The 13119-nt window shown below is 40.5% G+C and overlaps 1 protein-coding gene across 1 annotated transcript in view; it reads right to left on the bottom strand.

The window, feature by feature from the left end:
* The window catches only part of LOC113407236 (ral guanine nucleotide dissociation stimulator-like 1), a 98915-nt gene that overhangs the window by 30743 nt on the left and 55053 nt on the right, over window positions 1–13119 (bottom strand). Inside the window, exons 5-7 of the mRNA XM_026655511.1 lie at window positions 10854–11038; window positions 5799–5923; window positions 4642–4857 (exon numbers count right to left, since the gene is read on the bottom strand). Coding sequence (XP_026511296.1) covers window positions 4642–4857; window positions 5799–5923; window positions 10854–11038 — 526 coding nt within the window. The remainder of the gene's footprint in view (window positions 1–4641; window positions 4858–5798; window positions 5924–10853; window positions 11039–13119) is intronic.

Below are 13119 nucleotides of genomic sequence, written 5' to 3'. Positions count from 1 at the left end.
TATGAGCACGAGCTATGCACAACATTAGATGCTGTTTAAGAATTTACCTTATAATGTTAATATTAGAGAGTAGCAGAGCATACGGTGATGGCATTTGGGCTAGGTTTGTACTAAGGTTGGTGTCAAAAGACTAGTTGGGGCCAAAGGCATTATTCAAAAGTTCAGGGTCAGACCTGATGACACCAAAAGCTCGAAAGCTATTCTTGTAAGATTTCTGGCACCTTGTGCCAAAATCTCACAAAACAGCTTTCTCACAAGATCTTTGGCAACAGTAGAAAACAGGCTTCTTCTTGGTTTGGGCTCAGCTCAGAATCCAAACCATAGGGGATGGTTTGGATCCAGAAATCTGATCGTGAAACACTCTGCTCCCCCAACATGAAAGAGGTTGGGAAAGTAGGTGCCAGTGTGGGCCCATCTTTAGTTTACAGCTTCCACTGGATTTAAGAAAAACATCAGGACTCCCATTATATATCCATGTTTTCAGATGTTCATTTTATTCACTACAGGCTAAACTTTAGCCAACATTTTTCTGCCTCAGGGTTTTTTTAAGAATTGCTTTGCCTCTTTTTAAGTGACACACACATAAAACAATCAGAAGCTTTCCTGTACCTGAAATACTCAAAAATAACCTTGATTTTAAAAAGGAATTTTAACAGGCAATTAGTGATTCCTTTTTTATTTTTAAAGAAAATATTTAATGTAGAAAATTGGCCGTTCTTGCTCAGTAATTTTAGATCCGAGGTGGAGTCTGAAGGGCTGGCAGTTAGAAAAACATATCTTGACTTTTAAATGTATCAAATTGGCTCTGAAGATCATTGACAGACAATAAGCATGGAACCCCACACTGCCTTATTTACAGAGCAGGCCTGGCTCCAGCTTTTTTGCCTCCCCAAGCGGCGAAGCGGGGAAAAAAAAAAAAGATAAAGCCGATCGGCGGCACTTCGGCGGCAGCTCAATCGCGCCGCTTCATTCTTCGGCGGCAGTTCGGTGGTGGGTCCCTCGCTCCCTCTCTTCCTCTTCGGCGACACTTCGGCGGCAGCTCAAAGAGGAAGAGAGGGACTAAGGGACCCACTGCCGAATTCCCGGACGTGCCGCCCCTTTCCATTGGCCGCCCCAAGCACCTGCTTCCTTCGCTGGTGCCTGGAGCCGGCCCTGTTACAGAATAATTTTTTTAGTGACTAATTCCAGTTTAACGGGCAGATTCTCAAGCACAGGCACCTAAATATGCAAAACATTCATTTGTGCATGCAAAATAAGCAATTCCATTTAGAAGTAGGGAACTATATGTGTACCTAGCCATTCTGCCCATGCAATTACTTCACTGAGTGTGCACATGCATTCTTCATGGGTTCAACTAGGGCTGCAGTATTTAATTTTGTGTGTGAATTTAGGACTGGTGAAAGATGCTAGATTGACAGTCCTGGAGGCTGAAGGTCAAAGATCAGATACTATGTGGGCAGTGACAGTCCAGACTTCCCCTGCCACTCCCACTACCCTCTCAATAGGTATCCCCTGTCCTTGAGGGACCACCCCTAGGAATGAGAAGGTAGCTTAATCTCCATTCAATCCTTCGCCTCTTAAACTTCCAAACAAGGGTGTCCATTAATACCTTGGATGATGGTTTTTGTGATTGACACCTGTGTACCAGAAAACAAGACTGACACCATCTAAGCCATTTCACACTGGCCATCAAAGAACCATCAGATGATAACAGAAGTTGGTCACCTACTGATTTAAGCTGAAGTAGAACTGCCAATGTAGAGGTGAAAGACTCTACTTCCCATAATAATACCTAGTCCTTATGTGCCTTTTTCATCAGTCAAGCTCAAAGTGCTTTACAAAGGAGGGATCATTAGCCCCATTTTACAGGTGGGGAAACTGAGGGACAGAAAGTTGAAGCAACGTGCCTAGAGTCAGCCAGCAGAGTTCCCTGAGCCATCCATTCCCACCTGTCTAGGTGTCAATACTAACAATTTTGCTTCTAGAGGCAGAAAAACAAATTAAGACTGGAAAACTCAATATTTGTCCTGATTTTTTAAGTATTGCTTATTTTGAATCTCTTTGCAAGAATCCACGATTCTTTAATGTGCGTGAGATTTATTTTTAAAGGAACACTGAAGCATTAAAACAAAACTAGCCAGCAGTCCAGCCCTCATGAGCACAGTTCATGAAGCATCCAACAAATAGAAGATACAATTTAAAAAATTAGGAAGCCAGGGTTGCTGAAGGAACTCAGACAAAATGATATCATGCAAACAAGTGAGAAACATATGGAATCCATTACTAGGGAAAGCAACTGAAGCAAAGAGTAAAAAGGAGTTCTAGAGATACCTGGGGTATGGAGAAAAAGCAGGGAATAGGATTAAGATGAAGCAAAGAAAGGGCAGGCATCTTGAACCAGACGGCCTTTCTTAACATTTCTTCTGTTCTTTTGAGTAAATCTGTAACTACAAACTAGGGACCATGCCCAATGGACAAAGTAAATGATTCCGTAAGCAAATATATTGCAGTGTCAAGGGTTATTCAAAACAACAATACTATGAGCAATAACTTAATTTTTCTGCTTTTTCCCCAAAATACTTTTACTATTATTATTATAAATTTTGTGTCTGATCATTTACCTAAGTCTTACCATTTACTTTACTTTGAAATACTTTGTGTTTAAGTAAGAAAATATCTAGTTTGGTGATCTCATGTTTTAAATTCTAGTTTTATGGGATTTATAAATGGGGAAGGAAAGAAATTACAATTACCTGTTGAAGACAAAGATGAATTATTTCTAAGGGATTTTGTATTTCTGGTAGCCGATACATAGAATCTCACTTGCAGTCGATTCCTTCAAAATAGTTTCCATTTGCTCAAAAGCCAAGTTTCCCATTTGGAACAGGAGAAACACAAACTGGGATTAAAGCAAAGGGCACAGGAAGCACCTTTTACTGTTTTACTCATATTTCTTTGCCTACCCCTTGAATGTTGTGTCCAGTTCTGTTTGCCACATCTCATAAAAGGATACAGTGGAACTAGAAAAGGTTCAGAGAAGGGCAAGCAATGGCTTCCATACAAGGAGACACTAAAAAGATTAGGGCTGTTCAGATTAGAAAAGTGAGACAGGAGGGGGGGGGGATATGATATAGGTCTATAAAATGATGAATGGTATAGTAAAAGTGAATAGAGAAGTGTTATTTACCCTTTCACACAATACAAAAAACAGGGGTTACCTGATGAAATTAACAGGCAGCAGGTTTAAAACAAACAAGCAAAAGTACTTTTTCCACATAACACACAGTTAACCTGTGGAACTCATTGCCATATGATGTTGTGATGGTGAAAACTATAAGTGGGTTGAAAAAAGAACTGGATAAATTCATGGAAAATAGGTCCATCAATGGCTATTAGCCAAGATGGTCGGGGATGCAACCCCATGTTCAGGGCAACCCTAAACCTCTGACTGCCAGAAGCTGGGATGAGAAGACAGGGTTGGATGACTCCAACTGCCCTGTTTTGAACACTTCCCCTGAAGTTCTGGTACTGGCCATTGTGAGAGACAGGATACTGGGCCAGACAGACCATTGTTCTGATCCAGTATGGCCATTCTTATGTTCTTATGATATTTAAAGATTGTCCCTGAATCATCTCACACAGTTTACTCAGAAGTCATGAAGCATCAAGAGGGATGCAATCATTCCTGGATAGCTGATAAATGAGTATTAATAAATTTAGGCCTTGGGGGTCCACTAGTCTATTAATAACACAGAGTGCTACCATGTGGAAAGGCCCTCGCTTGGAATCGAGCTCGGTTTCTCACCCCTACTCCGCACCCTCATGGCATCAAGGACTAAGAAAGAATGCTGCAGAATCATTGCACTGAGTCCGTCAAAGGGAGAACACCTATCACTCTCCATTGACCCCCTCTGACTGATCGAGGCTCTAGAGGGAGCTTCATCCAGACCCTGCCTGCCCTAAATTATGGTGCAGGTCATCAGCAGTGTGGAGGCCTTTTATAAAAGGGGTGAATAGGAGTAAAAGGGCAGAAAAATTAGAGGATATTGGAGAACTCCCCTCTCAAAACAACAGATGGGACAAACTTTCAAATAAGGATGCAACAGGGGGACACACAAAAATGAGCATGCATCCTCTGCACTCATTAACATTTGACTGTGTGTAAGCAAAACACATACCTGAGTGAGCAAATGGGCTGTAGATGCAACCACCCAGTCTATGTGGGGTTTTGTGGGCACCATCAGTGACCTTATTACATTCCTGTTACACTTTCCTTGGGAAATATGGCCTAATGCATCTAACTTTAAGAGGACTTCGACAGAATTCCACTTCCTTCAAGAAGATTAGTCATTTTTCTTTCCTAGGGAAGATGAATTGTTTGACTTTGCAAACCTCTCTCACCATAATAATAGCACTGACACAGCACTTCCTACCTTTGAAGCACATGCATCATCCACTCATTAACACTTGCAACGCTGTGATAAGGCAGCATTAACAACCCCATTTTCAGGATGGGGAAATGCAGGATCTTGCCCAAGGCCACCAAGGGAGTCAGTGTGAAAAATAACCTGTGGACAAAGCACATGACCCCCCACCTCCCAAACCACCATTAACTGAAACAGGACAGAACGAATGCTTTACATGTGCAATATGAATCCATTTCTCAATGATCTTGGCTCTCTGCTGTGTTTTGAGGTCCTTGCCCTTCAGGATGGTGCTGACGACACATTTGGTAACTGTGTTGAACTGAGAGATGGTGGCTCTGATGGTGGGTGCCAAGTGTTTGTTTTCTTTCTTATCCCGCCGAGACCAGATGCACCCCAAGCAATGGTGGGGCACCACTTTCTTAAAGAGCTTCTAGAACAAGAAAGAGGTTTGTAAATCAACAGGGCTCTCTGAGATTCCTATTGTTAATATGTAGAAATACATCTTTTTGCAGTATGCTGGATCTAAAACTGAGAGTGTATTAACAGATAAATGCTCATTTTCTCTGATATGAAAATTTACTCTGCTCCATATATACTTGAGGCAAAAAGGAAATATATCATGGTCAGCTAAAAAGTACTTAGAACATTTAGCATGTTTGAGCTAATGGACGGCTGCATAGGGCTGGTTCTTGGGGAGGGGAAGCCGGGCAGTCACCCTGGATGCCGTCTTCCAGGGGGTGCTGTACCACTGTCACATTCAGCTGGGTTCCCCCTTCCCCCCACGCTGATTGACCAGCCTTCTTTTCTTTGGTTCACTGAATGACCGTGTGTGTAGGTTTGTGGTAGGGTTAAATGTTTTCCACCCTGGCTGGCAAAAAGCTAAAGGGGAGAAGGGGGAGCGTGTCTTGTGTACACACATATCACATATACAGTATGAGTATATCTATTTATGTACACACACACACCAAAAGATACCAATACTATCCACAAGAACAGACTAGTATGAGCATAGTAATTATAGATGTCTATGTAAGAGTGAGATATAGTCACAACCGGTATCAGATATTAAACATATACTATGCTATCCTTGATCTTTGCAAAAAGGCCATGAACTAGCAATATATATTCACACACACACACACACACACACAATTTAAAAAACCCTTGGCTGAATGAAACAATCCAACTGGCTGAAATAGGATCAAGTAACCTAAAAGAGTTTTGTGTTGCTGCCCTGATAAGGCTAGCAGCTTTTTGGAACACTACATTTGTATTGGTTAACATGAGTTAAAAGAAAGATTAAAATAACAACACTAAGTACCCTAGCATTTTCCCCAGTAGCTTTCCCCTCTAAATGTACACAGTACTTACTGCATCCATGTATGTTAATTGCTCTGCTACAAGGTCTTCTGGGAAAAAAGAGAACTCTTCTGGCCCACCAGTCTCCATTTCCTCTTCCTCATCAAGGCTGAAAGTGAAGGTGTTATGGAACCCATCTGTCCAGCATGGAAAATATAATATTACTTGGTAACATACACGTGCTAAACAGTACATTAAAGTCATTGTTTATTATTACCATTATTTATCTGTATTATAGTGGAGCCTACAGATCCTAACTGATGTCAGGGCTCTCTCATGCTAGGCATTGTAGTGAGAAACATAATGGAAGAGAGTCCTTCCTCTAAAGAATTTACAACCAACACAGACAAGACTTGCAGGTATAAAAATTTCTCCCTTCTATAGCAGAACCTCATTAATCCACCCCTCGATAGTCAATATGCTTTATAACCTAAAAAAAAAAAATCGAACTATCAAAGGGCCAGATAGTGTCCCACATTCAGTGCATAGGGGACCCTTTGCATTCAGATTTAGACTCTCCTGTATGGAAGGGTGGGGTGTTAGACATTTCCTTGGTAGTATACTCTCCTTCCTGGGGTCCTATAGAAGTCCTGGTGTGACTCAAGCTGGGGAGAAGAGAGAGTAACCCAATATGGTTCTTCCTGCTCTGCAAAGTTGATGCTGAGTCTCCATAGCAAGATACTCCTTTACAGACTCCACGGGATCAGCATTACTTGGGAGTGGGGAAATAGAGCTGGTGCAGAGGCACAGGGACTCAATGCAGATGGCTCTGACAGCCTGTGGCTTCCCCAAGATGCACAAAGATCCTAGAGGACCCTCCAGGTTTGGGGGGAAAACCATGGTTTAGTCCATCAGGGAAAACTTTCTCCACCACTCAAGGATTAGGGCGGATCTCAGCTAAAGGATCGATGAAGATATTTCATTCTCCCTAAGTCCCCATCCCATGGATTTTACTGCAGGAAGAGGAGATCCAGTCCAAAAAAATACAAAAATTGGTGGACTCTCCCATCTCTCAACAAAGATTTAACAGCAAAGCTGTTGTAATGAGGTCTCGATTACTAAGGCTTGACAAAATATACAATACATTTCAGAGTATCTCTGAAGTATTTCATATCAAATTACAACTAAGCAAATGTCAAAATAACAAAGGACATTATGTGATGGATCTTCCTTTTCCCCCAAAATGTTTGTTTTCTCTTTGTTCACTACCTTGCAAACTCTAGTAGTTCACATTGGGTCTCCCAGTCATTAGCGCAAGACTCTACTGTAACAAATTAGAACTATTGGAAGGCAGAGACAGGAATCCAGATATACCAATTTATTCAAAGAGCTAAAGGAGGTATGTGGAAATGTCTTCTGCAGCCTTATCTGCAGATATTTTATAAAAATAAGCACATGGAAATGGATTTTCATTAGGGTTGTCATTCAATTAAAAAATGTATCGTGATTAATCGCACTGTTAAACAATAATAGAATACCATTTAAATAGTTTTGGATGTTTTCTACATTTTCAAATATATTGCTTTCACTTACAACACAGAATACAAAGTGTACAGTGCTCACTTTATGTTTATTTTTATTACAAATATTTGCATTATAAAAACAAAAGAAATAGTATTTTTCAATTCACCTAACAAGTACAGTAGTGCAATCTCTTTATCATGAAAATTGAACTTATAAATGTAGAATTATGTACAAAAAACAATTGCATTCAAAAATAAAACAATGTAAAACTTTAGAGCCTACAAGTCCACTCAGTCCTACTTCTTGTTCAGCCAATTGCTCAGACAAACAAGTTTGGTTACATTTGTAGGAGATAATGCTGCCCACTTCTTATTTACAGTATCACCTGAAAGTGAGAACAAGCGTTCACATGGCACTGTTGTAGCCTGCGTCACAAGAGACTTACATGCCAGATGCACTAAAGATTCATATGTCCCTTCATGCTTCAACCACTATTCCAGAGGACATGCGTCCATACCGATGACAGGTTCTGCTCAACAACGATCCAAAGCAGTGCGGACTGACGCATGTTCACTTTCATCATCTGAGTCAGATGCCACCAGCAGAAGGTTGATTTTCTTTTTTGGTGGTTCGGGTTCTGTAGTTTCTGCATCAGAATGTTGCTCTTTTAAGACTTCTGAAAACATGCTGTACACCTTGTCCCTCTCAGATTTTGGAAGGCACTTCAGATTCTTAAACCTTGGATCGAGTACTGTAGCTATCTTTAGAAATCTCACATTGGTACCTTCTTTGCGTTTTGTCAAATCTGCAGTGAAACTGTTCTTAAAACGAACATGTGCTGGGTCATCATGATGACCGAGACTGCTATAATATGAAATATATGGCAGAATGCAGGTAAAACACAGAGTAGGAGACATACAATTCTCCCCCAAGGAGTTCAGTCACAAATTTAATTAATGCATTATTTTTTTAATGAGCGTCATCAGCATGGATGCATGTCCTCCGGAATGGTGGCCAAAACATGAAGAAGCATATGAATGTTTAGCATATCTGGCACGTAAAGACCTTGCAATGACAGCTACAAAAGTGCCATGCGAACACCTGTTCTCACTTTCAGGTGACATTGTAAATAAGAAGCGGGCAGCATTAACGCCCGTAAATGTAAACAAACTTGTTTGTCTTAGCGATTGGCTGCACAAGAAGTAGGACTGAGTGGATTTGTAGGCTCTACAGTTTTACATTGTTTTGTTTTTGAGTGCACTTATGTAACAAAAAAAATCTACATTTATAAGTAGATCTTTCATGATAAAGAGATTGCACTACAGTACTTGATGAGGTGAACTGAAAAATACTGTTACTTTTGTTTGCCATTTTTACAGTGCAAATATTTGTATTAAAAATAAAGTGAGCATTGTCTACTTTGTATACTATGTTGTAATTGAAATCAATACATTTGAATATGTGGAAAAACATTCAAAAATATTTAATTGATATTCTATTGTTTAATAGTGCAATTAAAACTGCGATAAATCGCAATTAATTTTTTTAAGTCAATCGTGTGAGTTAACTGCAATTAATTGACAGCCCTAATTTTCATAACAACGGTATATGAAAATCACCTCTTTCCAATTTTTTTGAGCACACTGCCCCTTGCTGGAATCCCCCCACTGCCTTTTTGCATCCTAGATTATCAAATTCAACTCCATGACACCCACAAGATCTTAAACAATCTTGTCTTCAACTCTGTTCTCATTTTCTTTACACACCTTCCTGCCCCTCCCAAGTCTTTTCCTTTACAGCCCCCTTTATCTTCTTTTCCCACTCTCATTTTCACACCTTCTGTCACGTTGTCCCTAACCTGAAGCAGTCTTCCAGTCCCCATCTGCGAAGAACACTCTCCTCCTTCAAATCCTTCTTTAACACCCATCTCTCAAACCTGCTATTCTCTTCCTGACATCACTAGTAATCTCCATACACTCCTGCTCCTGAACTGCTGTCCTGTGCTTGCCTGGTTGTGTATTTTTAAGTTGCAAGCTCTTTGGGGCAGAGAACATGTAGTCTCTATGGCCACAATCTGGCAGTCTAATCCACAAAGGGTGGACCTGTGCAATGCCCCATATCAATCAGATTGTCAGATCTGGGTCTATATTTGTAAAGTTCATGTCAATGTATAGCATTAGATAGCATTAAATTATAACAATGATTATTATCGTGTATTCAAATCTGAACTTTGAAACAAATGATTGTTTCAGTTTTGTATAAGGTGAGCAGACACAGAACGGACATGAAATAAAATGAGTCACCGCTATAAAGCAGCTCTCATCAGACCCTCAAAATAACTTGTTAATTTTTATTAACTGCCTTTATCCTTGCAGCATTCAAGTAATTTTATTCTCATTCAAGTGAAGTGCCTGTGACTCAAGTAGCAACCTTTTCAAGTGTTACTTCAGGAAATTAGTGCAGCAGCTGAGTGCTTGGGAACTTTTGCTCCTTTTGGACAACAGTTGGATCTAAAAAATAGAGCCCTTGGACTTTCATTGTTTGGCCTGCTAGAACCAAATCCAGGAAAGAACATCATTAGACACATATTAGCAACACTGTAGACTTGCTTTTTTCTTATGAGGAAAACATTTGGATTTTATGCAATAGGCCTTTTTATACAGATTTAAATGCATAAATTCATTTGGCATTGTGTCTGATTATGCAATAATTCCTCATTTCTGGAACATCCGGCAGGTAACGTTTGTGAGATGAAATGCTACTTTTTTGTTGTTTGCCTTCTTCCTTCTTATTCCATGTATCATTTCCTTTCATTCATCTGTCAAAGATGGACATTGAATCTGGTTCTCACATTGCACAAATTCCGGTAACTTTCTAGCTATGCTAATTATGTCACAGGAAACTTTCTAACTGGGGTACGGACTATGTGCCAAGTTTGACACTACATAGCATTTGTGTGTTACTACAGCTCACTATTGTTTCAGTGGATCTTTGACCTGGTAAAGTAAAATTTTCCTCTGTCCTTGGATGTCAGCAGCTTGTCACTCAAATAGGAAAAAACAGCCACAGGCATTTCCTTTGACATGGTGGTAACTGGAAGAGAAGCTTTCATGACAAATAGGCTTGTGACTGAAGCTGCATTTGGTCATAGCATAGTAATATTTGATGGGATTTTTAATTAATTAATTAGTTTAATGAAAAAACTAATTAGAGAGCAGCTGTGGTTTTACTCTGAAGACAGAGAATGCAATTGCAATTAACTATATCGCTGTTGCAGCAACTTCTGTGCACTGGCAGAGTTCTTAGAAACGCTGGAGTTCCCCAAATTTCTATCAGAATTACTAGACATATTATTCCACACTTCATGTTTGTATTTCATCCCTATGGTAGCTACAATCTCTGTGGGATTCAATAAGCAAAAGTCCAGAAAGCCTGATTCTACATCCATTGTAACCCCACTGACTTCAGTGGAGTCACTCTTGAGCTACATCACTGTAAATGAGATCAAAATCATACACCCCGTAAAATTTACCCTGAAAATTCAGGTTCTTCAGGATAGTCTGGGAGATTAGGCAGTAATAGCCGTGCAAAAATGTAACTTACTCTCATTTTTCACTTCTTGCTTCTGAAGCTGCTCCAAGAGGTTTTGTGCCCTTCTCTCCGGGTCAGAGCCTGGCATGATCCGTTTAAGGTAATCCACCAATTTCTGCAAACAAGGGTAATTGGGTGGCTCTCGGAAGTCTTCAGAGCATTGGTCAAGCCAGGCTCTCAAGATTGAGGCTATTGCACTGAAAAGAAGTACATTGGAAAAGATTGATTGATTACATACGGTATGTCTTGTATACCTGTGTAAAGAGGGAACAGAATAAGTGTAATATATTACCACTGCTGTTCGTGAACACAGAGTTCTGAATTGGTGCCATTTTTGCATACAAGCTTTATTGCACGAGTTTTATTGTAATCTCATTTACACAGATTTTTACCATTGACTACAGTGGTGTTATATACACCATTGTAAATAGGTGCTCAATCACTCCCCAAAGATGCAAGACAGTGGCAAATCAGATCCATTATTTTTAGCAGCACCAAAACTCGCCTATCTAATCCAGTAGCTCTATCAAACAAGGTACCATTGGTTCAGATAATAATAGAAACATCCCTGCTCCAAACACGCACAACCTTCACCCAAAATACAAACCAAATCGTTTTTGCAATGTTTCTCTTTCAGTTTAGCAGACACAAGAAATGCAGATTGTTTGGATAGGCTTCAACTAAGCATGCAAAATAAAACCTCAAAAGCTTTAGCATTTGGGTTGTCTATCACCCTCTGTTCTATGTTCTAGCCCTACTCCATGTTCTTTCCCTGTATAGCCAGTATGTTTTTAAGACTATGCTGACTTGCTATTTTACAAACATTTCCGTATTTTCTACTACTGTTTCTTCCATTCCCTTCTATAATATGGCAAGCAATCTGCTTTTCTGGTCAGAAAGAGTGCTTTGAAAGCTGACAGTAATATTACTTGATTAGAGCAGCCAGCAGGGGTAACTCTAGAATTACAAGAACGGAGCTGCACAAAACATTAACAACCAAGGATGAAAACACGCAAAACTCTCTTGGTTTGGGGCTTCATTACAAACTCAAAACAAAGACCGTACAACTCAGATGGTTCACTTGGGGCCAAATCCTGCCAGCTTTACTCAGTCAACAATCCCTTTGATTAACGACCAAGTAAGGACTTCAGGATCTAAACTCTTTGTGGTTATCAGCTTTATTCTTCTGAACAGCCTGGGATCTTCCATTTCACTATTAATATTTTTCATTAAACAAGCTCATTCATTCCTCAGTCAGAGGTTAGTTTAAAAGTTACTTTTATTTCAAATACAGATGTTCCTGCTTCTATGTCCATACTGCATTTTAAAGAGATGTCTTGCTGTTTTGGAAGTACCAGTGGCTTACCCCACTTTTACAATAAACAACTAGTCTGTTGAATTCAGGGGCCAGGGTAAGTTGACCTTTCATCAGGCTTCTGCCCATTTGGAGATGCGTTGCAACTGAGAGCTCATTTATAGCTCTGAGAAGGTTTTTTTTTTTTTAGTGCTAATACTGTTCAACACATTTTTTATATTTAGTGCCATTGATGATGGGCACTTTCATACACTGAAAAATAAACAGAGTTTAACACAAGCCCAATCTCTCAGAGTGGAGTTGAAGAGTTCACAGCAGTTACAGACACTGATTTTGCCAGCAAAATAATTTCAGTCAAGAGGGGAAAAGAAAAAAAAAAGTACATTGTGCAGACAGGGGCTGTATCCCACTGACCTCCTATCGGCTGATTAAACAATCAGTACATTAGGGAGGGAAGCATTCTGAAGAAAGGCTGGACAAGTGCCCAAATCTTGTAGCAGCTTTATGTTTGATGTCCCTGGGAAGAAACTCCCTGTACTTGATAGGCCAAGAAACAGATAGGAATGTGAGACTTCCAAGATCTCAGACAGGAAAGCAACATCATAGAATCTATTCTTCATGGGGGGATTGCAAGCCATAAATCTTTGTCTGTCCCCACATTGTATACTGCAGTGGTTCTCAACCAGGGGTCTGGGGCTCCCTGGGGGGCCGCAGGCAGGTTTGAGGGGGTCCGCCAAGCACGACCAGTGCTGGGGCCCAGGGCAGAAAGCTGAAGCCCCACTGCCTGGGAATGAAGCCCAGGGCCCTGAGCCCCACCACCTGGGGCTGAAGCAGTAGCCTGAGCAACTTAGCTTCGCAGGGGCCCTGCGGTGTGGGGCCCCTGCCAATTGTCCTGCTTGCTACCCCCTAATGCTGTCCCTGGCTTTTATATGCAGAAAACCATTTATTGTGGCACAGGTGGGC

Source organism: Terrapene carolina, unplaced genomic scaffold, assembly GCF_002925995.2.
Source record: "Terrapene carolina triunguis isolate 2854851 unplaced genomic scaffold, T_m_triunguis-2.0 Scaffold210, whole genome shotgun sequence".
Lineage (NCBI taxonomy): Eukaryota > Metazoa > Chordata > Testudines > Emydidae > Terrapene > Terrapene triunguis.
The sequence above is the reverse complement of the archived record's forward strand: the minus strand, read 5'-3'. Positions and strand labels throughout refer to the sequence as shown.